The 25,925-nt window shown below is 49.1% G+C and overlaps 1 protein-coding gene, 1 non-coding gene and 1 pseudogene across 2 annotated transcripts; all 3 read left to right on the forward strand.

Moving 5' to 3' along the window:
• The first annotated feature begins 2,117 nt into the window (after positions 1–2,117).
• LOC123925636 lies at positions 2,118–6,685 on the forward strand (annotated as a pseudogene).
• A 3,162-nt stretch (positions 6,686–9,847) lies between these two features.
• Positions 9,848–13,195, forward strand: TCF23 (transcription factor 23). Its single transcript, XM_045980039.1, has 3 exons — positions 9,848–10,075; positions 10,777–11,019; positions 12,901–13,195. The coding sequence occupies exons 1-3, from the start codon at positions 9,848–9,850 to the stop codon at positions 13,078–13,080; spliced, it is 651 nt and encodes a 216-aa protein (XP_045835995.1). The 3' UTR covers positions 13,081–13,195.
• An 8,920-nt stretch (positions 13,196–22,115) lies between these two features.
• LOC123926239 lies at positions 22,116–22,222 on the forward strand. Its single transcript, XR_006815174.1, has one exon. It is a non-coding gene; the product is annotated as a U6 spliceosomal RNA (small nuclear RNA).
• Positions 22,223–25,925: the final 3,703 nt, after the last annotated feature.

Below are 25,925 nucleotides of genomic sequence, written 5' to 3' on the forward strand. Positions count from 1 at the left end.
AAATAGAATTATCACGAGACGCAGCAATTCCACTTCCGGGTAGGTACCCAAAAGAACCGAAAGCAGGGTTTTGAAGAGATACCTGTATCCCTGTGTTCACAGCAGCATTATTCACAGTAGCTAAAAGGTAGGAACAACCAAAATGTCCATTGACCAATGAAGGGACAAACAAAATGTGTATATATTTACAATGGAGTATTATTCAGCCTTAAAAAGGAGGGAAATTCTGACACAGGCTGCAACATGGATGAACCTTGTGGCTGCACTAAGTGAATAAACTAGTCCCGGGGTACCTGGGTGGACTCAGTGGGTTAAAGCCTCTGCCTTCAGCTCAGGTCATGATCTGGGAGTCCTGGGATCGAGCCCCACATCCGGCTCTCTGCTCAGCGGGGAGCCTGCCTCCCCCTCTCTGTCTGCCTGCCTCTCTGCTTACTTGTGTCCTCTGTCTGTGAAATAAATAAATAAAATGTATTAAAAAAAGAGAAATAAACCAGTCCCAAAGGAAAAATACTGTAAGAGTCTACTCATATGAGGTGCTTAGAAGAGTCAAATTCATAGAGACAGAAAGTTCGACGGTGGTTGCCAGGTGCGGGGGCTGGGTAGGGAGAATCGGAAGTTATTGTTTAATGAGTAAAGATTTTCAATTTGGGGGCACCTTGATGGCTCAGTTAGTTAAGCGTCTGCCTTTTGCTCAGGTCATGATCCCAGGGTCTTGGGATCAAGCCCCACGTCAGGCTCCCTGCTCAGCGGGGAGTCTACTTCTCTCTCTGCCTCTCCCCCGACCCTCACTCATGCTCTCTCTCTCTCTCTCACTTTCTCTCTCTAACATAAATAAATAACTAAATCTAAAAATATTTCAGTTTTGCGGGATGACAAATGTTCTGTGAATGGATGACAGTCATGTATGCACAACAGTGTGAAGGTACTTAATACCACTGAACTTGAAATGGTTAAAATGGTACATATGTCACAATTTCTTTTTCTTTTTTTTTTTTTAAGATTTTTATTCATCTATCTGACAGACCGAGATCACAAGTAGGCAGAGAGGCAGGCAGAGAGAGAGAGAGAGAGAGAGAGAGAGGAAGCAGGCTCCCTGCTGAGCAGACAGCCCGATGCAGGGCTCGATCCAAGGACCCTGGGATCATAACCTGAGCTGAAGGCAGAGGCTTTAACCCACTGAGCCACCCAGGCGCCCCTGTCACAATTTCTTATAAACCATTTTTTTTTAATATAGAGAGTATTAAAAAAAGACAGTCTGGTACTTGAAAGGATAGATAAGCTAAGCATACTTCTGGGAACACTTATTAAGAACAAAAAGAGAGTTGGTTGCAAATAAAATACAGAACAAAAAAAAAAAAGAGAAAGTATCTAGAGACATAATGGAGAATCAAAAATAAGAAAAGAGGGATCCCATAGCAGTAGTGAAACTTCTAGGGCGCTTCTGTACCACTAGAGGGACTAGGAGAGGTATGAGTGAAGAAGGCTGCTCTCGCTCCCTCCCACTGGCCTCACTGCCTGGCAGAAGGAGCTTGAGCTTGCCAAGCACTTCTTTTTCAAAGGGACTCCAATCAGTATCCAAGAGGTCATTGTTCCAAGTGTAAATTATAGCTCCTGGGAGATGGGGCTCAGGTTCTGAGGGGAAGGTGATCCTCCTGTACAGCCACTCCTCTCTATACCTTCCACCAATCCCACCAAACGAGACTGTGCCTGGGCTCCTGCACAGCCTGCAATAGAGGGGGCTGATGGCACTGTGCTGAAACAAGTCCCAGGAAGAGGAGAACCTGTCATCAGCACTAGAGGCCAAGGGAGAACCCATGAGGCCCAGCTTCCATGAGTTAGGCTAGTTCCCGGAACTGTGCCTGTGTTCAACCCGAGAAACAGCAGTCTCAGACCAACTTCAAAACCCAATACATGATAGAGAAGCTGCACCTTCACCCATGTGCTGCCCGCGTGCTCCATGAAGCCCACTCAGACCAGTGTGCCAGGACCCGCCCTGCTGTGTCCATGGCCCGGCCACTGGAGATGAAGCATGCAGCAGCGACAAAGTTCTAAGTCACAGAGCCGCCCACACACCTGCATCTAGGTAGTGCCGTGCCGCAGAGATAGCCCCGCATGGCATGGACCTGAGCCGTGCCCTGGAGACGAGCTTCGCCATGCAGAAACCCATTGCCCTGAAGATCAGCTTGAAGATGACAGAGTGCTAGAAATGGCCTCTGCACCTTCTGGTCTGGGAAGCGTCTGCCCACCTTGTACACCAGTCTCACTCTCTCCTGGTTCACCACTTGGGGCTTTGTGGACACTTTTTCACTGTGTACGTTTTCCTTCATAGAGCACATCCCTGCTGTGGACGCAACACCGATGTGATAGCCTGAGAGTCCCCAGTTCATCTGACCATGACCTTGCGGTCCGTCTGAGGACTGAGCTCCCTGAGTATGTCCTAGTCACCTAACTCTGAAAAGGCTCTTGGTAAAAGAAGATGTCTTTCCACATGGCTGTGAGTGTGGCTTTAATACTTTCTTCCTTCCTACTCTGTGTCCTGCCAAGGCTCAGAAAAGTTGGAGTCAGATCTCCCTCTTTCTCTGATAGGTAAGTGCCTCCGGAAGGAAAGTGATGATGCCCGTTTACCATCTGGCAAGGGTTTCCTTGGATTCCCCTAGAAGTCTGACTTTGGCTCTGACCTGATTGAGTTTCAGATGGAAGCTTCTGGGAGAGGTCTGCCTTAGCAACAACTTAATGAACTCTGAGAAAGAATATTGAACTGAAAGCCTGGGAATACCCACCATTCATTCCATGGGCCACCCTTCATCTCACAGATGGTCAGAATGCAAGAAACTCTGGACTGCCCAATGAGCTCCCTAGAGTTTTCTGTGGGTGACTCTTTGAACTTGGTCTGAGGATCTTGGGATGGGAGTCCCAGCTGACTTTAGCTCATCACTGAAAGGTTGGCATCTAATACCATCAGGGTGTATATATAAATAAATAAATATATAAATATAAATATATATATATATACACAGCTTTTTATATATATATATAAATATATATACAGCTTTATATATATATACAGCTTTTATATATATATATATATATGGGAGGACAAAAGACAGTCCTGTTATGTCTGAAAAACACCTTTTTGCTCTATCCTTCAAAATGCCATTCTTCTGTCCTAAGGTCCTGATGGGCAGTTCTCTCAAGATTAGAATGATGTCGGCCCCCAAACAGGCTGTGTTTCCCATAAACATGTTTGCTCTTCTTCTCCTCCTTCTCCTTCTCCTCCTTCTTCTTCTTTTGAGAGAGAGAGAGAGAGAGAGCACAAGCAGGCAGAGTGGCCCAGAGAGGCAGAGAGAGAAACAGGCTACCCGCTGAGCAAGGAGCCTGATGTGGGACTGATCCTAGGACCCTAGGATCATGTTCTGAGCCGAAGGCAGCGGCTTAACCAAACCACCTAGGCATCCCTGGAAACATATTTCTAAGAGCATTTTGTACACTAAAGTATTGGAATTCCTGAATGAAATTGCTAAATTCATGGAAAATATAAAATTATAAGTATTGATAAGAAGAAACAAGGCATTACAATACATCAATAGGAAGGCAAAGAAACCGAGGGAAAGTTAACATTTCTTCCCCTCTTCACCAAAGGAAAACTAGGCCTGGTGGTTTTATAATTAAGTCTCACCAGACTTCAAAGAAGGGTTGGTTTCTATCTTATGTAAAAGGTTCTTTCAGAAAGTAGAAGAGTGAGAGCTCCCTAGCTCATTTTATGAGGTTAGTGTAACTTTGATCCCAAAACCAAATAATGACAGTTAAAGAGAATAAAATTAGAGGGCACCTGGGTGGCTCAGTGGGTTAAGCCTCTGCCTTTGGCTCAGGTCATGATTTCAGGTCCTCTCTGCTCAGCAGGCAGCCTGCTTCCCCTCTCTCTCTGCCTGCCTCTCTGCCTACTTGTGATCTCTCTCTGTCAAATAAATAAATAAAATTTTTTAAAAAGAGAAGAAAATTAGAATCTCATTTCACTTATGAGATGGTTATAAAATCCTAAACAACATATTAACTATATGAATCAGAGTGTATTTTAAATGTTAATCACAAGCAATGAGATTTATCATCAGAAAATACGACAAAATAATTGAACATATTAATACACTGAGAGAGAAAAATCATGATTGTATTTCAGTTGATGCAGAAAAAGCATTTGATAAAGTTCTACACCCACTTACAATTTGAAAAATCACCAAAAACCTCTTAGCAAACAAGGACTAGACGGATACATCCTTAACTTGGTAAAGATTATATATCAAAAGCCTACAACAAATATTATGCCTAACGGTGAAATTCTAGATATATTCTACATAGGGTTAGGGGGAAAAGGTGCCTGTTATCACTATTTCTGATTAACAGAGTAACAAAAACACAAGTCAACACTCTAAGGAAGGGAAAAGAAACAAATATAAAGATTGAAAAGGGGGCGCCTGGGTGGCTCAGTGGTTTAAGCCGCTGCCTTCGGCTCAGGTCATGATCTCAGGGTCCTGGGATTGAATCCCACGTCAGGCTCTCTGCTCTGAAGGGAGCCTGCTTCCCTCTCACTCTCTCTGCCTGCCTCTCTGCCTACTTGTGATCTCTCTCTGTCAAATAAATAAATAAAATCTTTAAAAAAAATAAATAAAGATTGAAAGAGAAGAAATAAAATTGTGATTTCTTTTATCTACTTAGAAAAATCAATGGAAGCAACAGTTTTAAGACTAATAAGAAAAGTTCAGCAAGGTTGCTGGATTCAAGACAAACTAAGAATTTACTAGCATTTCTGTATAGCAGCCATCATCAACTAGAAAACAGAATGAGTAAGAGTGTTATAAAAACTATGAACTATTTAGTTCAACAAAACTGTGAACCAGGGGCGCCTGGGTGGCTTAGTGGGTTAAGCTGCTGCCTTCGGCTCAGGTCATGATCTCGGGGTCCTGGGATCGAGTCCCGAATCGGGGTCTCTGCTCAGCAGGGAGCCTGCTTCCCTCTCTCTCTCTCTACCTGCCTCTCTATTTGCTTGTGATCTCTTTCTATCAAATAAATAAATAAAATCTTAAAAAAAAAACTGTGAACCATTTCACAGGTGCAAGAATACACAGACATTCGTGGGATAAACTATACAATTAATAAAGGATATAAAAGATGTTTAAAATAAAATGAGAGACATTTCATGTTCCTGAAATGTTTGACTCAAAACTATAAAGATGAAAACTCTCCCCAAATCAATCCATCCATTCAATAAAATCCCAATCAAAATTCCAGTTGAATTTTTTAGGAACCTAGTGAATGTTCTCTAAAATCTAAATGGAAAAGTAAGTATACAGAAATAACTAAGTCAACCTTGAAAAATAAGAGTAAAGAGGGGGAGTTTTATCTTACCAAATAATAAGACATGCTACAAAGTCATAGCCATAAAAGCAGTGTGCTACTCACTCAAACACAGACAAAGAGTTCATGGACTGCCTGGGTGGCTCAGTCGTTAAGCGTCTGCATTTGGCTCAGATCCTCATCCCAGGGTCCTGGGATCAAGCCCTGCATTGGGCTCCCTGCTCAGTGGGAAGCCGGCTTCTTCCTCTCCCACTCCCCCGGCTTGTGTTCCCTTTTTCGCAGTCTCTCTCTCTCTGTCAAATAAAACCTAAAAAAAAAAAAAAGAAAAGATCAGCAGGACAGAATAGAGAACTCAGACATTGATCCATGTGTAAAGAAGGGAACTTATTATATGATAACGTGGGAGCTGCAACTGAGCAGGGAGAATGGACTGTTCAGCAGATGAAGATGGGGAAACAGTCTCCCTATATGGAGAAAAACGAAACACATTCTCCCACCAAGCACCACACACTAAGGATGCCTGAGCTTGTCAGTTATCAGATAAAGGCAAATTCAAACAGCTCTTTATAGCTATCCCACCATAAAACTGTAAAACTGGGAATCTGGTTAATACTCGGTGATGTCGGGCATGTGGGGCTTCAGCACCCCACGCAGGGCTCTTGGATGTGCAGACCCTGCTGCCGTTCCGGATGGCACTCTGGCAATACTCAGTCGATTAACTCAGGGGGCATCCTGGTCCCAAGGAGAGTACAGGGACCTCCTCCCAAAGATACCGACTGGCAGCGTCTGAGTGCCACTTGCGGAACTGCGGGGGGCCCAGGGATCGGCAGAGCTGCGGGCACAGGAGTCCCTGCTGGGCTTCCAGTGGCCCCAGGATCCTTCAGGACTTGCTGGCCCAGGTCAAGAGGGTAGAGGGTGGGCCATCCCAACAGGTGATGACCCCACAAGGAAGAGGCATTGTTGCAGCCTCTGCAGCTGCTGCCACAGCCAAGACTGCAGGGGGGCCCAACCCAGTATCCCCCTGGCCACGGGAGTCCTCCCCCACCTATGGGCCAAGGGACAACCCCTCCAGGCATGGTGGGCTCGCCACCTGTCCCAAGGCCTCCCGTGGGTCTCCCATTGAGGATCCCCTTAGAGGAGCAACTCCAATAGAATTGCCCCCTCCAGAGATGCAGGCACCCCTCCTCATCCCCAAAATGAAGTCCCCCACCACCACCAAGGAATGTGCCCACCAAGGCCCGAGACCCATGTGGGCCCTTATCAGCTCCCTGCCTGTTTCCGGAAAGGATGTACAGAGTCCTTCTACTTTCTGGTGGCCTGTGAAACTAGTTTATAATAAACTCTTCAGAATATTACGAAGCAAACAAACAAAAATCCCCACAGGATCGAACAAAAGCAGTAACAGTGAAGCTTATCCCGTCATACCTACCACGTCGCTGGCACTGTACTACGTGCGGATAATGTAAAACGCGTTATCCTTTTAATGAATTTAACATGTATTCACGCAGTGATGCACAGGGTTGAATAACACATGTTGCAGGAGTTCTCTACTGCTGTTCACCCAACTACCCCGAAACTTAAACAACAGTAAACATTCATCACCTCCCATGGCTTCTGTGGCTCTGAAAGTCTGTGGGTAAAAGCAGCTTAGCTGGGTGACTCTGGCTCAAGGACACTCATGGGTCGCACTCAAAGTGTTGACCCGGGTGGCACTCATCTGAAGGCTGAACGGGGCGGGGCAGGGAGTGGGGTCCATTCGGCAGGTTCCCCTCCTCACCACCTGGGCCTCTCCTCAGGGTGACAAGAGTACCTTCACCGCACAGCAGCTGGCTTCCCCTAGAGCCGGGGGACCAAGTGATCCCAAGAGGAAGCTACGGTGTCTTTAAAACCTAGTTCCAGAAGCTTCACGCTAACACTGCTGCCACATTTTATTTGTTTTGAATTTTCGAAGATTTTATTTATTTAAGAGGGAGAGAGCCGGAGAGCATGAGTGGCAGGAGGGGCAGAGGGAGAAGAAGCAGGCTCCACGCTGATCGCAGAGCCCAACTAGAGACCCCTGGATAAGGACCTGAGCGAAAGGCAGACATTTAACTGACTGAGCTACTCAGGCGCCCCGGCCATGTTTTGTCTGTGAGGAGCAAGTTGCTAAGAGTGGCCCACAGTCATGGGGAGAGGCGATTAGGCTCCACCTTTTGAAGAGAGAAGTGTCAAAGAATTGGTGTACATATTTTAAAACCACCACACAGGGGCGGCCGGGGGGCTCAGTGGGTTAAAGCCTCTGCCTTCTGCTCAGGTCATGATCCCAGTGTCCTGAGATCAAGCCCCAAATGAGGCTCCCTGCTGGAAAAAAACTAAGTCTCTGTATTTATAAGAAGCATGTATATAGGGGCACCTGGGTGGCTCAGTGGGTTAAGCCTCTGCATTCAGCTCAGGTCATGATCTCAGGGTCCTGGGGAGAGCCTGCTCCCTTCCTCTCTCTCTGCCTGCCTCTCTGCCTACTTGTGATCTCTCTCTAATAAATAAATAAAATCTTAAAAAAAAATAAAACCACCACACAGACTAGCAAAAGAGTATACATTAAATACTTTGAAACGGTGACAGGGAAGAAGGATGGGAACGGGATGAAAGGGGATAGACGGAAGGGAGGAAGGCCAACAGGAGGCCCTGGGGTGCGGAAGGCCATGGTGTGCCACAGATCCAGAGTATGTTTAACCCTCTGCATCTAGAGCAAAACCAAACCAAACAAGCGAACAAAAATGTGGTGTGCATCTTTTCGGCCTAGTTTCCATACGTTCATGTAAACACATAACCCTTCATGCTTGCAGCTTCTGGTTTTTGGTATTTTTGATCCCTGCTGGGAGTTTTTCATGCAACTGATTTACAGCTAGGTTTTTCGCCCTTAACCATGATTTCTTGGAGAGTTATGTTCATGTCACTCTACAGAGGTCTGTCTTGTTTTTATTACTGCGCATCGTTCCATAGTGGTTCCATGGTTCCATGGAAACACCAAAATGTACATGATCACTTCGTCACTGACAAATATTCAGGGGGATTTTCCTTGTCTTCCTGTTTCCTTTCCCTCTGGTTGGCTGTGGTTCTCTCTCTATGTGCATCTGCCTTTACTCCTCTGTTCTTTCTCTCCTTTTTCTCTACGTATTTTGTCTCTCCTGGAGTTCAAGATGGGCGGACAAGGGACATCTCAGATGGACTGTGCTGCAAACCGAGATTGGGACTCGGGAACAGGCAGGGACTACTGTGGCAGATTTCCTGTCCCATCAGCCTGACTCCTCCCAACGGGCTATATAGGGTAGATGGTGTGACCGGTCCTTACCTTCGAAGACTTCGCATCTAGCTTAGGGACAGACATGTGAGTGGACCCACCCAAGGCAGAACAGTGTAGGCTGAGGGCCAACCTTCCGAGTCTAACTGACCGCCTGGGCTCTCATCCACCCCCATCCCTTACCAGCTGCGTCACCTCCCGATCCCTGTTTTCCCATCTGAAACACGAAGATACAAGAGTTTCTTTTCTTATAAGGTTGTTCTGAGAAGGGGGAGGGAGAAGGTGGCTGGGTTATGGACTTTGGGGAGGGTATGGGCTATGATGAGTGTTGTGAAGTGTGTAAACCTGGTGATTCACAGACCTGTACCTCTGGGGCTAATAATACATTATATGTTAATTTAAAAATTAAAAAAAAATTTTTAAAAAGGTTGTTCGGAGAAATAAGCAAGAGAATACGTACAAGCGCTTCTTGCCGTGCCTGGCACATAGTGATGTAGGAGCACTGGACTGTGAGGGAACTCGCCAGGGTGTGGCCGTGCATAAATTAGGGTGCCCGTCAAACAGGGCGACAGGGGCTCTGGGCTCTGTGAGGAGGAAGTCCTCACAAACGAAGGGCATAACCCAACGGATGAAGGCAGCCTTTCCACCCAGAGGAAGATATTCCGGGGGATGGCGAAGCCCTAGGCTGGAGATAGGAGGCCCGCTGGGGGGAATGGGGAATAGTGCCCTGTGGCTGGGAGGTCGAGTTCATTGGCAAGGGGAGGAAAGTTCCTTTCAGGGATGTGCGCAGGTGGGCTTCTGGCAGGGGAGGGGGCTCAGGGCCCTTCTGGGGGACTTGAGCCTCAAAGCTAGAGTGGCATGAGCATCCCAAGACTGCTGTCAGAGGCAGGCAAGTGTCTGGGAGGGGAGCTCCCTTCCCACTGCCCTCATGCCTGCTCAAATAGGGGCCTCCCCCACACTCCCCCCCGCCCCGCCCCCGGGCTCGGCCACTCCCCCCATCAGTATCCCCACCCCTGAGCCGGCTGGGCGGCGGGCAGGAGGCTGCTTGCGGGGGCTGTGCTGGGTGGGCGGTTTTCCCAGAACAGTGAGCCAAGCAGGCCTGACTGGGCGCCAGCTCCCTCAGACAGAGACACTCCAGGCCGGGCGACCAGCATGCCCGGGGAGCCTGGCGCCGTGTTCCCGTCTAGGGGCCGCAACTGTCCCCACCAGGCGTGTGGCATGTCCCAGAGGGAGGTCAGAAGGGCACCCGCCATGCCGGGAGTGGGGCAGAAGCCCGCTAAAGCCAGGTTGTCGCTGGCAGCAGGCTTGGGCAGAAAGAGGAGCCACCTGAGCAGAACGAGGCAGGACCCGTGGGACGGGCCGGGCCGGAGCGACCAAAGGTGGAGCAGAGCTGCCCCCAGCCCACGCCCACGAGGGGTCAGGGCCCGGAGCCTGGCTCATGGCCGGGTAAGGAAATGCTGAACCTGTGGGGGGCACCGGGGGGAGGCTGGAGTGGAGGGGCTGAGGTGTCACCTCTGGCCACAAAGCCTCACTGGGCGTCACGGCCCCTGCTCAAGAGGGGGACACCAGCGCCTTCGACTCCAAGGCTCCACGTTGGTCTCAACCAGAGCGGGGCTCAGAGAGTTGGCCCCACTCACGGCTCTGGGGGAAACTGAGGCCTGGAGGAGTGGGGTGAATTCCCCACAGCTCCAGAAAAGCAGCGAGTGGTGGGACCAGGATGGCAGCTGTGGGTCGCTGTGGCCCCTGGCTGGGGGTCCTTTCTTCATCACTGCAGCTGCGTCTTCATCTCAGGACCTGGCTGGGCAAGGGTCAGCCCTACAGGGCAGGGGTGGCTCTGCCCTTCCTGCAGGGCATGAGCAGGATTCCCACGAGGGTGTGGATGGAACAGGGATAGAGCAGTATCAGAAAGAGGAAAGGACGCTCGGCTTCTGAGCCTCGCCTTGCCACCCTGCTGCCCTCTGACCTGAGGTGACACCTTCTTTCCATTTCCTCAGCTGTAAGGTGGGGGAAGACCGAGAGCAGACAAAGAGAGCATGAGGCCCTCAGCTCTGCTGCTCTGGAGGGAGACCTCACACTAGAATGCTCTTAGAAACAGGGGCAGATGGGGGAGTCTAGTCAGACCCATTCATCTGGGGTCCTCTGTGCAGAGTGAGGCCAGTCCCAAGAATGCTGCACGGGAGCGGAGCCGGGTGAGGACACTGCGCCAGGCCTTCCTGGCCCTGCAGGCTGCTCTGCCCGCTGTGCCACCCGACACCAAGCTCTCCAAGCTGGATGTGCTGGTGCTGGCCACCAGCTACATAGCCCACCTCACCCGCACGCTGGGCCACCAGTTGCCTGGCCCTGCCTGGCCACCCTTCCTGCGTGGACTCCGCTATCTACACCCTCTCAAGGTAGGCCACGAGCCCCGGGCCTTGAGGATTGGGGTTTGGGATGGACAGGACTTAGGCCCCCTGCCCCAAGCAGAGCTGACATGGGGGCTGGGGACCAGCTACTTCCTGCTCTCTCAGAGGGAAAGGAGCCAAAGCTGGCTCTTGGGAATTGCCTGACCCTGGGTGCAGTGGGGGTGGTGATTGGAAATGACTTCATGAAAATGCAGTTCCTCCAAGAGGAGGGAACTTCACAGAGGCCCCAAGACTCTGGGGTGCCTCATGGCAGAGGAGAAAGAGGAGCAGTTTCCACGGCTGGGGCGTGGGAAAGGAAACCGCCCAGGGAGAGTCCCAGATTCCAGGGTACATCACCCCATTATCATATAATGCCTCGGTGTCCTCTGGACTTCTGCCACAGGAGAGATGTCCCTCTGGGAGAACAAGGTCTTAGCCTCACTGGAGAAGCCATCAAGCTGGGGTGGGGGAGGGGCCGGCAGTGGGGGGGTGGGGGGTTGAGTGTGTGTTTGGCCTTGCTTCCTGCATGTGGCACCCCCTGGACCAGCACCTACTTTTCCTGAACCTCAGCTTTGTCATATGTGAAGGGGAAGATAACACGAGCCTTACTTGCCCTCCAGGGTATGAACCGGGATCAGGAATGAAAAGTGTAATTAACAATATTCACCATTGCAGTGACAGCGATAATATGTGGGTGCTAAAGTTGTGCCGGGAGCTGGGCTTAGCACTCCAGTCCTTTCCATCTTCTCGTCCACACGGGAACCCAATGAGGATTACTTTACAGATGAGGAAATCGAATCTCGGGGAAATTAAGTGGCTGGGTGCAGTTTGAACCCGAGGGTGTCTGACCTCAGAGCCCAGGCTCGAGGCCATGAAGCAGGCTTTCCTCACACAGCTGCTGGTTGCAGAGCGCACCTGTTATAAAGGACAGGTCCTCTCTGCCCTCTGAGGCTAGACAGCACTGGAATGGGGTCAGGCTTGTTTCTACGGAGGAGCCCTTCGCCATCTCTCTCCCCTACGCATCACAGTTCTGAAATGTCTTGAAACTTGGCAACTTGAAACTTGGAAACTTGAAACTTTGTCTTCTCTTCTTTTATGCAAATATAGCTAAACTGCAAGAATGTGAGACTAAATGGGGGCGACTCTGAAATGCTGACAGTGTCAGAGTCGTTTCCTTAGCAGTGAAGCGACGACCCAAGTCAGGCCCTTGCATGTAGGCGGTGATGGGCAAATACGCGGACGAGTAAAGAGATGAGAGCCGGCTCTGTCTAGAACTCGGACAGCGTGGTGGGACGGGACAGTCAGTGGGGAGCAGTGTCCCTTAGGCGTCCCCCACCCCACAAAGGGGCTGCCAAGAGGAAGGCAGCCCTCAGAGCAGAGTCAACTGGTGTTTCTGGGGCTGTCCACGCTCCTGCTGGAAGGATGCACAAGGAGTTCCCCTGCTTAGACAGACAGGGCAGCGCTGAGACGTGGCGTGGCGGGGGTGGGGGGTATTGGGGTTGGGGGCTGGGCGAGAGAAGAGGTCAGGACTGCTCAGTATCAAGAGGGGCCCCTCCTTGCCCCGGCCCTGCTGCCCTCCCTGCTGTCCAGCCCCTGGCCACCGCCAAGCGCTGCCATCCATCTCCCTCTCCACTGCTGGGGATGGGAGGGGGCTCCTTTCAGGGTCCTTGCTCTCCTCACACAGCTTCTCATGAGCCTCTGGGCCAGGCTCAGGAGGTCGGGAGAAGGCACGGGGCCGTAAGTGGTGGTGAGCCCGAGACCACCGTCATCAGAGCAGTCATGGTGGGGGAGGGCCTCAGCAAGGGGGTGCTAGGGAAGGCCAAGTCTGGGGTGCCAAGGACGACAGGGGCCGCAATATTATTACTCAGTTCCCATCCCCGTGTCTTACAGAAGTGGCCCATGCGATCTCGTCTCTACGCTGGAGGCCTGGGGAGCTCTGGCCTTGACTCCGCCACAGCCACCACCCGAAGCCCAAGAACAAAGGAAGCAGAGGCCAGGCCCCAAGTTTCGGAAGAGGCGGACGCTCTCTTTCCCACAAGGCCATGCTCACCAGCTCTCGGTGACAAATGAGCATCACACTTGCCTTTTTCTGCCAGGCTACCACTCAAGCTTAGGGACCTGGATTCTCTACCGGCCCTGCCAGTCTTCCCTCTGATTCTCAGCCCTCGGACTGGACGGACTCAGGTTCGGCTCCCAGGTTCCAGCACACAGACCAGGCGAAGCAATGAGCCCTTCAGCAAATGGAAGGGTACGCGGGAGCCACAGGGGAGGTGGGTGCTGTGACAGCTGCAGGAAGTGGGAGAGGAAGGGGTTTGGCTGGGGTGGAAGCTGAGTTAGGGCACCGCCCTCTGCTTTCTCCCCTAAGCTTCCCACAAACCCTCCGGATGTGCAGGTGCAAAGGAAGAGGCCTAGGACAACAACAGCTACAGGTGCTGATGGGAAAGCCGAGGGCCAGGTAGGCTCTGGGCAGCTGCAAGCGGGAACAGCAATGGGCCAGGGTCGCATAGCCAGATGGAAATTGAAGTTTGTTACGGCTTCATAAGACCTTACCCGGTGTCCAAGAGGCAGGGGAGGATTCAGGAGCCTTGTCTGCCTTGTGGTCTCTCCAGCCGCTACTCATCACTACACGTCTTCCCTCTCCGGGCCCTACACCCATCCACCCTTTTCTCGATCTGACTTATATTTACGGGTTAAGCCAGAAAGCTTGCATTGCTTGCATTCCAGTTTCCAGAGAAACTTTTTGATGATCCCAGCTGCCTAGTTTGACATGTCTTATCCCAGAGGCAGGCCCACCGGAACTGAAATAGACAGCACCTGAAGGCCTCGCATTAGAAGGGCTGATGGGCCTGATGACATCCGTGAAGGACCTTAGAAGGAGAACCCTTATCTTTTCCAGGGGACGATAGTTAGTCTTCTCTTTCCATTCTGTTAGAAACCGAACCTTCAGGAAAAACAAGATAGGTCTGCGCTCACTGGGTTCTTTGTATGATTTTGGCCTAAGGCTTCACTGGCTCTGGAGTTATTTCTACAATCCGTCTACAGATGATCTCCCCAGGGGCAGCTCCTGCCCACAGGCACGCCCGCCCAGCCACTCCTTAAGGCTTGCCATGGGGTACCAGAGACTCGGAGCACTTAGTGGCATTTCTGGCTCTGAAGAAATCGTTTGAGGACTAATTATAGAGTCTATACATGCTAAAAGTAACTTTCCAGATCAGGTCTAGCGTGAACACCCCCCCCCCCCCCCGAAGTCCAGACTGAGAAGGAACCAGCGTTTTGTTAAACTTCTGTGACTCAGCATGAGGGAATGGACCAGGCTGACTCGAGTCCCAACACGGACAGTCCTGGAGCCACCATCGCCACTGTGAGACCAAAGAAGGCTCTGGCATGAGCAGTCACTGCTTCTGCACAGGGCTGGGCAAGGGCTGACTCAGCACGCCCGGCGGGGGGGGGGGGGGGGTGGGGGGTGGGGGCAGAAAAAGACACAGAACGTCCCAGCCTCGGGCTGCATGGGATGTGGGAGAGCAGCTGAACGGTGTGGCTGGGAGCCATGGGAAGAAGGTCTCGGCCAAGGCTGCCGTCGTAAATCTACCAAGTCTCCACTGAGGGGCCCACTGGGGACGGCTCCTGAGCAGCTGGACGAGGCCAGGCAGGGGCAGAGACCAGGTGTGGGTGGGCACGAGCGCAGTGTTCTTCCCAAGACCATAAAAGTCCAGCTTGAATGTTCTATTTTTAAAGCCAAAGAGCAGGAAGTTCCTGGTTGAGTTTGAGAGTGGGGGGCAGAGGAAGAGATGACTGTCCTCTCAGGCTGGCGGTGTACCGCCTTTCTCTGGGGAATGAAAGTGGGCACGCTGGTTTGGGGCATCCAGTGGGGGTCCCCTTCTGGTAGCTAAGGAGACTAGTTTGGAGCCGGCCCCACACTACCCTGCGCAGACTCCTGCCTTTGCCCAGCGGTATTGGACCCCCCTGGGGGGACAGCATTACCCTGGTAGAGAAGACAAGGACACCAGGGGAAGATGAAGCTGGTGGAAGGCTGGGGAAGGGCAAGTGCATTCAATACAAGTTGCTTAGGCTGTCCCAGGCTCTGTCCAGGCAAAGCTGTTTTCCTGCAGGCTCAGGCCAGTCTGGGGTCCAGAGGCCGTGTCCTCCAGCCAGAGAGCACCCAGCACAGGCCAGGCTGCCAAAGGGCTGCGAGAGGCAGGTGGAGTCAAAGGAAGGACTGGGGGACAGATGGGAATAACCAGAGGAAAGTCAGGTCAGAGACCTGCATCCACCAAGAAATGGGAACCAGGAGTTCTTTGCCTCTGCAGCAGAGGAAGAAAAACACCTGCTCGCTGAAGGCTTTTTATTCCCACCGGGTCTAGAGGCATGGGGCAGGCAAGAGTGGTCAGAGGCAGGTTAAGACTCAAGTCCAAAGACAGCTTTGGTCCCCTTGGGAACAGGGGACTGTGGGCAAGAAGCTCCAAAAGGAAACAGAAGCCCAGCTGACAAATGTCACCAAGGTGGCCTAGCTCAAGAGTCAGGGGGATGGCTGGCCCAGTTGGCCAGCTTGCACTGCCTGCCCAGGTGCCCGTGACCCGAGGTGGCGGGAGCGGCAGTGATGGCCAGCACAGCTTCCCCAGAGAGTGGGATGTGTGTCTGCTTCTCGATGAGCAGCAGAGCTGCAGGGCGGAGGCCTGGGCCATGGGAGAAGCAGAGCTGGCCGAGGGATGCCTAAGTAGAAGGTGGAGACTGTGGGTTTTACCAACGGGGAAGGGTAATTAAAATACAAGATCTAGTCTTCTCTGAGAAATTCCTTTTCTCTTCCTCTGGAAGGGGCCTGACTAGAATGAATCCTATGGCACTGTCCCTCTTTTGTGGCACGAGCTCTAAACTCAGGGCCCCTGCAGGCGCCGGCTCATTGGCCACAGTGGACCAAATCCAGCCCACCTGCTCCCACCCCTGCGGGTTTTGATAAGTAAGTTTTTGTGGGGGAGGGGTGGAGGGGGGGCGGTATGGCCACACCCATTTGTTTACAATGTTACCTAAAGCTGCTTTCCTGATACCATAGCAGAGCTGAATAGCTGCAACAGATTAAACCTAAAATATTTACAATATGGCCTTTAAGAAAATGTATCCTGACCCTCACTCTAGATCACCGGCATTCAGAATGTGGTCTGGGGACTCTGTTGGGTGCGGGGTGTCCCTGAGGCCCTTTCTAAGTGGCCCAAACCATTTTCATAATACAAGATGCTATTTGCCTTTTCTTAACACGTCTCTCACGCATCGTGGAATTTTCCAGAAGCCATACAACATGTGATATCGCAACAGATGGGAGGCAGCAGCAGACAGGAGAATCCAGCTGTCCACTGCAACAGACATTAAAGATATCCGCAAAAAATATAAAGCAAGGCCATTCTTCTCACTAAACATTTTCCAATATGAAAAATAATTATTTTTCATGAAAATGTTATATATATTCACATACAGTGGGCTAACTAATGTAATTTTTAAAATATTTTATTTATGTATTTGACAGAGAAAGAGACAGCGAGAGCAGGAACACAAGTCGGGGTTCGAGGGGGAGTGGGAGAGAGAGAAGCAGACTTTCCGCCAAGCAGGGAGCCAGATGCGGGGCTCGATCCTAAGACCCTGAGATCACAACCTGAGCCAAAGACAGACGCCTAACGTCTGAACCACCCAGGCACCCCACCTAATGTAATTTTTTTTTAAGATTTTCTCTTCATTTATTTGAGAAAGAGGGAGCACGCATATACATGGAGGGGGAGGACAGAGGAAGAGGGAAGAGGGAGAGAAGCAAACTCCTTCCCACCACAAAGTCCAGAAGACTGAGTACCCAGGTGCCCCTATTTATGTAATTTTTAAGATCTTATTTTTATTTTTATTTATTTGACAGAGAGAAAGATCACAAGTAGGCAGAGAGGCAGGCAGAGAGAGGAGGGAAGCAGGCCCCCTGCCGAGCAGAGAGCCCGATGTGGGGCTCCATTCCAGGACCCTGAGATCATGACCTGAGCTGAAGGCAGAGACTTAACCCACTGAGTCACCCAGGCGCCCCTGTTTATGTAACTTTTAAATAACAGCAAGATGTCAGCTGTTGAAGAGCAACACAAAGGACAAGGGACCATCTCAGCTGGCTAGGGAGGGAGCTGCCTCCTGTGTGTCACCTACAGAAGGTAGCAGAAGCAGCGGATCGGACCCTGAATAAACCAAGAAGTAATGACCAGGTAAAGAGGGTTTTTTTTTTTTAACCTGAAAAAACTTACAAAAAATTATGATCCAGAGATCGGAATAAGAACAGCCCTCCATAATAAGGGTGCTGGAAGGAGAAAACCACGCTCAGTAAATCAGGCCAAAATCCCATCAGTTACCTCCTTCTCCAGTAGGCTGGAACCGCTGGACGGGGCCAAGTTGGATGAAAGCAGATTCCATGTCCCACATCCCAGAAACCCCAGCTAACCGCACGCCAGGCGGCAGAGCCCTTGGATCTCCTGGTGCAAACACAGGTACACTCTCCATAAAGATGCAAAAAAAAATTTTTTTAAGATTTTATTTATTTGACAGAGAGAGAGAATGAGAGGGGGAATACAAGCAGGGCAGAGGGAGAGGGAGGAGGAGGCTTCCCATTGAGCAGGAAGCCGGATTCGGGGCTTGATCCCAGGACCCTGAGATCATGACCTGAGCCAAAGCAGACGCTTAATGACTGAGCCACGCAGGTTTCCCCCAAGGTGCAAATTTTAAATAGGGCCTGGGGAGGAAGCCAGCCATCACTGTCTGGTGAACAGAAAACTTTCAAGGTCTGATATGCTCTGAGAAGTGCAGTAGCATAAGCTGAAAGTTGAAGCAGAGCTCAGCTATAACCACGGAAGTGGGGGCCCGGTGCCAAGCCTGCTGGGCGGGGCTCCACCGCATGGTTGCAAGAAGCCACGGGGCCTGGTCCCAGGAGGATGGCCAGATGTGGGATGTGCCCATCAGCAAAACTCCTCCTTCACAGGCCAGGCTGGTTGAATGCGCCTGGCTAACACAGTTAGACTACTCCACCAACTGGCCAAGGACACAAGAGTCCTTTCCACACCAGTCTCAACAACCTTAGCAGCAAACTCGCCACCACCATTATTCCCCTGGACATGAAGGCAGACCAGACCAGGACAGGCATTTTTTTTTTTTTTCCTTTTGGAAGCTTTGTAATAAACATATGCCACTGAGGGCGCCTGGGTGGCTCAGCTAGTTAACTGTCTGCCTCCAGCTTAGGTCATGATCCTGGAGCCCCTGAATTGAGCCCACGCATCTGCGTTGGCTTCCTGCTCAGTGGGGAGTCTGCTTCTCCCTCTGCCCCTCACCCCTGCTCATGCTTGTGCTTTCTTCTTTCTCTCTCTCACTGTCTCTTTCTGAAATAAATACATACAAACATACATAAATAAATAAAATCTTTTAGAAATGAAAGGTGGAACTCTACAGGAGGAAGAAAGGTGTTACTAAAAAAATTATGAGGGGCGCCTGAGTGGCTCAGTGGGTTAAAGCCTCTGCCTTTGGCTCAGGTCATGATCCCAGGGTCCTGGGATCAAGCTCCAAATCGGGCTCTCTGCTCAGCAGGGAGCCTGCTTCCCTTCCTCTCTCTCTGCCTACCTGTGATCTCTGTCAAATAAATAAATTAAAAATCTTTAAAAAAAAGAAAATATGACCATTTAAAAATTAATTAATTAATTAAAATAAATAAATTATGAAATCCTAGGCTGTTTTTGAAATCCCAGGCTGAGCACAGCGTGCAGGGTTAATAGATTTTCCTGGGGTTCTTGTTCTGTGCGAGCTGTGGAGGCAGTGGAGGGAGAAGAACTGGATAGCCCTTCTTGAAAGGCAATGTCACTTTGTGGAAGAGATCGTGATGTTGTAAATTGCTCCAAGAAACCAGCTGTTAGAAATGTCAGTGAACTGGTGGGTGTGTTATTAATGCCGGGCTTATTTAAGACCTAGAACGGGAAGGGGCTGGTCTCATGCGTATTAAAAGAAGCCAGAGCCTTCTGCAGCCTCCCCGAAACGTACAAATCCTAAGCCAATTGTTCCATGTCCATCCTCCTAAAGCCTTTTTAAGAAGAAAAGTGTTCTTCCGGCTCAAGATGATGCAGAGGTTGGTGGGACTTTCTGCCTCACTCCCTATACCGGAGGGGTTTTTTTTGTTTTTGTTTTTTTTTTTTTAAAGATTTTATTTATTTATTTGATAGACAGAGATCACAAGTAGTCAGAGAGGCAGGCAGAGAGACAGAGGAGGAAGCAGGCTCCCCGCTGAGCAGAGAGCCCGATGCGGGGCTCGATCTCAGGACCCTGAGACCATGACCCGAGCCGAAGGCAGAGGCCTTAACCCACTGAGCCACCCAGGCGCCCCGGGTTTTTTTGTTTTTTTTTTCATTACCATATTACAAGGATGACTTTGTACAAGGTCAGAAGACGTCTGTCAAGTTGCCTCCCACAAAACCCTAAAGTGACAAAGCATCTAGGTTGAAATTATGTCCTCTGGCTTTGCCAGAACCTTCTCTTAAATTTACATCCCAAGGCAGGGACAATCAGTTATTTTGAAATACCTCCTCCTGAATTGCAAAATTGTGGAGGAAAGTGACTCTGATCTTGACAGCAGGGTATCTGAAGAAACTGATCAGTTCTCCCATAGTCTTTATTTTGCCCCAACTCGACGTGATCCTGCATGATCATCTCATTAGCTAGTACAATAATAGCTGCTCTCACGGCGCTTTCATTCAATTTGTGCTCGGTTATGGCAACGGTGCAACTGTTTCTCCAGACGCACTCTAAACAAACATGAAACAGCAGGAAAGAGAAATCTTGGATTTGTAAGACATACTTGTCTCTGAAGTAGAAATTACCTGCTTGTAGGACTCCTGCGTGAGTGGCATGTTTTCTAAGAAAAATCACTGGATTTCTAATTCCGACAATATGGTGGACTAGATGTGCAGGGAAATCCTCTTGGTACAAAACACTCAAAATGATGGATAAAATGTTAAAAACATATTTTTAGGGATAGCTGGGTGGCTGCATAGGTTAAGCATCTGACTCTTGGTTTTGGCTCAGGTTGTGATCTTGGGGTTGTGGGATTAAGCTCCATGCTCGGCAGGAGTCTCCTTGAGATTTTTTTTTCCCTTCCCCTCTGCTCCTGTCCCCCTAAATAAATAAATAAATAAAATATTTAAAAATCTTTAAACATTTTTAAATTTTTTTAGATTTTATTTATTTATTTGTCAGAGAGAGAGAGAGTACAAGTAGTGAGAGCAGCAGTCAGAGGGAGAAGCAGGCTCCCTGCCGAGCAAGGAGCCCCATGTGAGACTGGATCCCAGGACGCTGGGATCATGAACTGAACTGAAGCCAGACGCTTAACTGACTGAGCCACCCAGGTGTCCCTAAACACATTTTTAAAAAAGATTTTATTTATTTATTTGACAGAGAGAGCACAAGCAGGAGGAGTAGCAGGCAGAGGAAGAGGGAGAAGGAGGCTCCCTGCTGAGCAGGGAGCCCGATGCGGGCTCGATCCCAGGACCCCAGGATCATGACCTGAGCCACAGGCAGACACTTAGCCAACTGAGCCACCCAGGCGCCCCCCGAAAAACATATTTTTAAATGCATTGTTGGGCCAGTAGAAAAGTAGGGGAAAGGAATAAGAGAAGAGATAAGAAACCATAAAACCAAAATGGTAAGCCAGCTGAGGCCAGTACTACCTTGGCAATATCTGTGGATTGCTGGTGCCCCAGGCCAGGGTTTTAACAGGCCAAATTTGGGTACAAGAGACAAAGCCTGGGACCCATCCAAAAAAGGGAAATTGAGTCAGCGACCGTATCCTAAAGCTGGGGTCACCAAAAAGCGATACCCTCAGTGTATGAAAGAGAGTTGGCAACCCTTGCCCAAACAGACCTTGGCTAGGAGGATGTGGGGGGAGTTTCCCAGAGATTTCTAAATCCTCAAACCTTTGGAGGCCAAAAAAGCTAAAAAATTTTGACCGGTCTCAATTTAGTAGTGTTTCTAAGCTCAAGCAAGTACAATTCCTCTCTGGACAATATACTTTAAACCTAAGCTTTGAAAGATAAAATTTTAACAAACTTGAGCTCAGAGCAAACTGATAAAAATCTCAAGGAAATGTAAGCCATCATAAGCAAACGATAGCAGAACTGTAGAATCCCGCTGGCACTGACCGCAGATACAGTAATGTTTACGTACATGATATGCATTAAACATGTTTCATATGTTTAAGGAAATTACGAGGATTTTGAAAAGATAATGCAGGACCAAGAGGCTAAAAATGAGCAGGCAAAATTGAGGGAATAAACAATAACTTATAGAAATTGAAAATATAATATTTTGGGGCACTTTGGTGGCTCAGTGGGTTAAGCATCTGCCTTCGGCTCAGGTCATGATCCCAGGGCCCTGGATAGGGCCTCACATTGGGCTCTCTGTTCAGCAGGGAGCCTGCTTCCAGCTCTCAATCTCTTTCTCTGCCTGCCTCTCTGCCTGCTTGTGATCTCTGTCTGCCAAATAAATAAATAAAATCTTTAAATATATATATATGTAATATTTTAATTAGGAACACAGAGGAGGATTAGAAACTACTAAAAACAGAACGAGTAAATTGGAAAACAGATCTGAAGAAATGACTCAGAATTCAGTACCTGTGGACAAGGAAAAGAGAGGGAAAAATAGGAAAAGAAGAATACAGGAGAATATGTTCATGAATCCAGAATACAGAAATACTGCCTAAGGAAAATACAGCATGGGGTGTCTGTGTGCCTCAGTTGGTTAAGCCACTGCCTTTGGCTCAGGTCATGATCTCAGGGTCCTGGAATGGGGAGCCCTGCATGGGGCTCTCTGCTCAGCAGGGATCCTGCCCCCCACCCCACCCCTGCCTTTGCCTACTTGTGATCTCTCTCTCTCTGTCAAATAAATAAATAAATCCTTTTAAAAAAAAATCCCTACAGAGCAATAAGAAAAAGGCTGACCATTCAACTGTAAATGGGCTAGAGACTTAAGGAGGCACCTTTTTTTTTTTTTTTAAAGTAATCTCTACACACAATGTGGGGCCTGAACTCACAACCCCAAGATCAAGAGTTCCATGTTCCGTGCTCGCTTCGGCAGCACATATACTAAAATTGGAACGATACAGAGAAGATTAGCATGGCCCCTGCGCAAGGATGACACGCAAATTCGTGAAGCGTTCCATATTAAAAAAAAAAAAAAAAAAAGAGTTCCATGTTCCACCACCTGAGCCAGCCAGGCGTCCGAATGAGGAACCTTTTTTAAGGAGGACATCCCAGTGGTCAAGATGGCCAACTTCCAGTGATGAGAAATATGCATATTAAAATCACAATTCACATTCACCAGAACGGTTATTGTCTGCATCTATTAAATCTAGCAAGTACACTCCTAGGTGTATACGCCCAAAATATGAGTGCACAAGTGATGGCAAGATGTGTACAAGAATGCTCATAATAGCGTTCTCTGTAACAGCCCGAAACCTTATATTCATTGGGCGGCTGAGGCTGGGCTTCTTGAAACTACCATTCTCTTTGCCTGCTGGCCCCTTGCTAAGCTCCGCCAATAGGGGGTGCTAGAGGAAGCCTGCAGAGTGGGAGGAGAGGGAGGGAACTCGCTTCCCGCAACTGAGAGCCGCGGTGGCAAGAGCTCCTCGCAGCCAACCTCCACCCTCACCCCTAACGACCAGCCCGGCCCCTCCCGCTGCCTCAGGGGTTGCACTACGTTCAAGTTTCCACCTTTTCCTCTTCTTGGAACCCGCCTTAATTGTCCCCTTTAAAGGTACCAGCACCAACTCTAAGCTTCTGGGTTCCAGTAAACTTGTACCTTTTCCCTTTGTTAACGGCTACCTCTCCAGGGGCTTCCTTCTGTTGCCACCTCTGTGTTTCCTTGGCATTTCCCTTTGGCTTTTGCTGTCTTTATAATAAATTTCCTCTGTTAAATTAACTGGTCTGTACCGGACTGGTCCCTGCATGATAGGACAGGCAAGGTCTGAGTCTTTTGGCATCTGACCCGCCTCCCGACCAGGAATGCACAGACCACCACACACTCCCCTTTTGAATAGGGAACCTGAGGGCTGTGACAAGTTTCACAGTTCCTCTCAGTTCATTCACAGTTGATTGTGAATGATGGAGTCTAGACCTGGTTACAGAAACCAACCAGAGCCCAAGAGAGCAGAGCATCCTGGGTGTCTACTGCGGTGACTGCCCGCCAGGAGGACACTCGGGCTCACACCTATCCTTATGAACACTCCCTGGCTGGAGTGTTCATGAATGCGAACACTTTTCCTTCTCTGAATGTGCATGAAAAAATGGCATCTTTCCCAAAGCCTGTGTGTCCCTCCTCAACAGGTTGTTGAGGAAACTGAATTTGAAAACGTCTAACGTCTAATTCTGCTGTTGCTATGACAACCATTGTGTACGTATGTGTTTAATGACGTCATTGTAAGGGCTGATTCTTTAACCAGATTGTAAACATGTGTGCAGAGGTTGCCCAGCAAAAGAACAAGAAGGTTATGCAATTTGCAAGCAAAACAACATGAGCTAAGACCTTGATGGGCCACGATTTTTCAGTGGTCTTCCCTCAGGAGGCTGTACCGACCATTAGGAATCATTATAAACCCAGACCACCCTCCTTTCCCACCAAAATCCCTCATGGTATATAATTTTCCTAACTCAGGTACATCCCTCTATAGTTCCCACCCTTTAAATGTGTCTAAATAAGGCAGAATACAAGCCATTATTAAAAAAATATATTTATTGACATGTTAAGCCAGAATATTCTCATAAGATTTTCCTAAGGTGGGGCACCTGGGTGGCTCAGTGGGTTAAAGCCTCTGCCTTCAGCTCAGGTCATGATCTCAGGGTCCTGGGATCGAGCCCCGCATCGGGCTCCCTGCTCAGCAGGAAGCCTGCTTCCTCCTCTCTCTCTGCCTGCCTCTCTACCTACTTGTGATCTCTATCAAATAAATAAAATCTTTTTTAAAAATCATTTTTTAAAAAAAAGATTTTCCTAAGGTATAAATTCTAGATTGTGCAATGTTTTGGTTCTGTCCGGAGGCATAACCCTTAGAATCTCAGCTCCTCACATCCTCAAATGGAATTTCCTATTGCTTCATTTCAGCGACCCACTCCTACGGTCATGACCTTTACCTAATTATCACCAATAACTGCACTGTCTCCAAAATCTCTATTTCAAGAAGTCCGACTTGTTCCATATCATCTGTCCTCCATCTCCCGTAGGCTATGCACGCCTTCCAGAATTTCTTCACTCGGACTGAAACCTGTGACTCACACTCACCATCTTGCCTCATGTCCTCATTTCCTCTTCATTCATGTCAGATTCCACATTCATTATTATAATTGCTGCCTTGCAAATACCCCATCCCTTCCCTCCTCACCACTGTTTCTACTTGGCAACATCCCGACCCTGTAGTATTTTCCACTCCAGGCCTTGCCTGAACACGGCTGGAGATGAACACACGACTTGCTCAGTGACTCACCATGAATCTCAAATGGGCACTCAGAGCTCTGGCAACTTTCCCTAGTGTGTTTCCCTACTACATTCTAACACATTTATTTCCCATTCCTTTTCTCCACTCAGACCTCCCAGCTTGCTGCATCACATGCTTCGTGGAGAAAGCAAGAGCCATCAGGCAGGAACTCCTCCGTCGTCATACCAACAGCCACACCTACCAGTTTCCCAGCTGTGTGCCCACGCTCAAAATGGACAAAGTCTGCCTTCTGTGTGAAGCAAGATCCCCCCTCCTCTTGCCCTTTAGAAGGGCCTCCCTTCTAGAAATATGCCCTCTGCCTCCTTCTGTATCCTTAGCTTTTTCCACCCTGGGGTCATTTATATCAGCATATAGACACTCCCTAGTACAATATCTCCCATTTTAAAAACTTCCTTGAGGGGCGCCTATGTGGCTCAGTAGGTTAAGCCTCTGCCTTTGGCTTAGATCATGGTCTCAGGGTCCTGGGATGGAGACCTGCTTTGGGCTCTCTGCTTAACAGGGAGCCTGCTTCCTGCCCCCTCCCCACCCTGCTTCTCTGCCTACTTGTGATCTCTCTCTCTGCTGAATAAATAAATAAAATCTTTAAAAAATAAATAAATAAAAACTTCCTTGATCCCATAGTCCCATCTCACTAACACCACACTTCTTTCTTTTAATAGAACTCTGTTCTATTTGTTCTATTTTATTTCTATTTGTTCTATTGTTTTTTGTTTTTTTAAGATTTTTATTTATTTATTTGATGGACAGAGATCACAAGTAGGCAGAGAGGCAGGCAGAGAGAGAGAGGAGGAAGCAGGCTGTCCTCAGAGTAGAGAGCCCGATGCGGGGCTCGATCTCAGAACCCTGGGATCATGACCTGAGCCGAAGGTAGAGGCTTTAGCCCACTGAGCCACCCAGGTGCCCCTGTACTATTGTTTCTATTTTTTCTACTTGTTCTGTATTTTTATTTGTTCTACTGTTCTATCTGTTCTTTTTTTTAATATTTTATTTATTTGATGGAAAGAGACATAGCATAGAGAGGGAGCACAAGCAAGGGGAGTGGCAGAGGGAGAAGCAGGCTTCCCACAGAGCAGGGAACCCAGTGCAAGGCTTGATCCCAGGATCTTGGGATCATGACCTGAGCTGAAAGCAGACGCTTAACAACTGAGCCACCCAGGTGCCCCTCACCACACTTCTCTGTCCCACTGCATAGCAAAACTTTTTTTAAAGAGTCATTTATTTATTTAAGAGAGAGAAAGAGAGGACGGGGGAGGAGCGGACGAGGAGGGAGAAAGAAACCCAGGCAGACTCCATGCTCAGCGCAGAGCCCAATACAAGGCTTGATCCCTCAACCTTGAGATCATGACTTGAGACAAAATCAAGAGTCAGTTGCTTAACTGACTGG

This window comes from Meles meles, chromosome 15 (genome assembly GCF_922984935.1).
Source record: "Meles meles chromosome 15, mMelMel3.1 paternal haplotype, whole genome shotgun sequence".
NCBI classification, from domain to species: domain Eukaryota; kingdom Metazoa; phylum Chordata; class Mammalia; order Carnivora; family Mustelidae; genus Meles; species Meles meles.

Coding starts and splice junctions, on each gene's coding strand:
- TCF23 (XM_045980039.1), top strand. CDS start 9,848: ATGTCCCAGAGGGAGGTCAGAAGGGCACCCGCCATGCCGGGAGTGGGG. Junction 10,076..10,776: donor GGAGCCTGGCTCATGGCCGG/GTAAGGAAATGC, acceptor TCCTCTGTGCAG/AGTGAGGCCAGTCCCAAGAA. Junction 11,020..12,900: donor GCTATCTACACCCTCTCAAG/GTAGGCCACGAG, acceptor CGTGTCTTACAG/AAGTGGCCCATGCGATCTCG.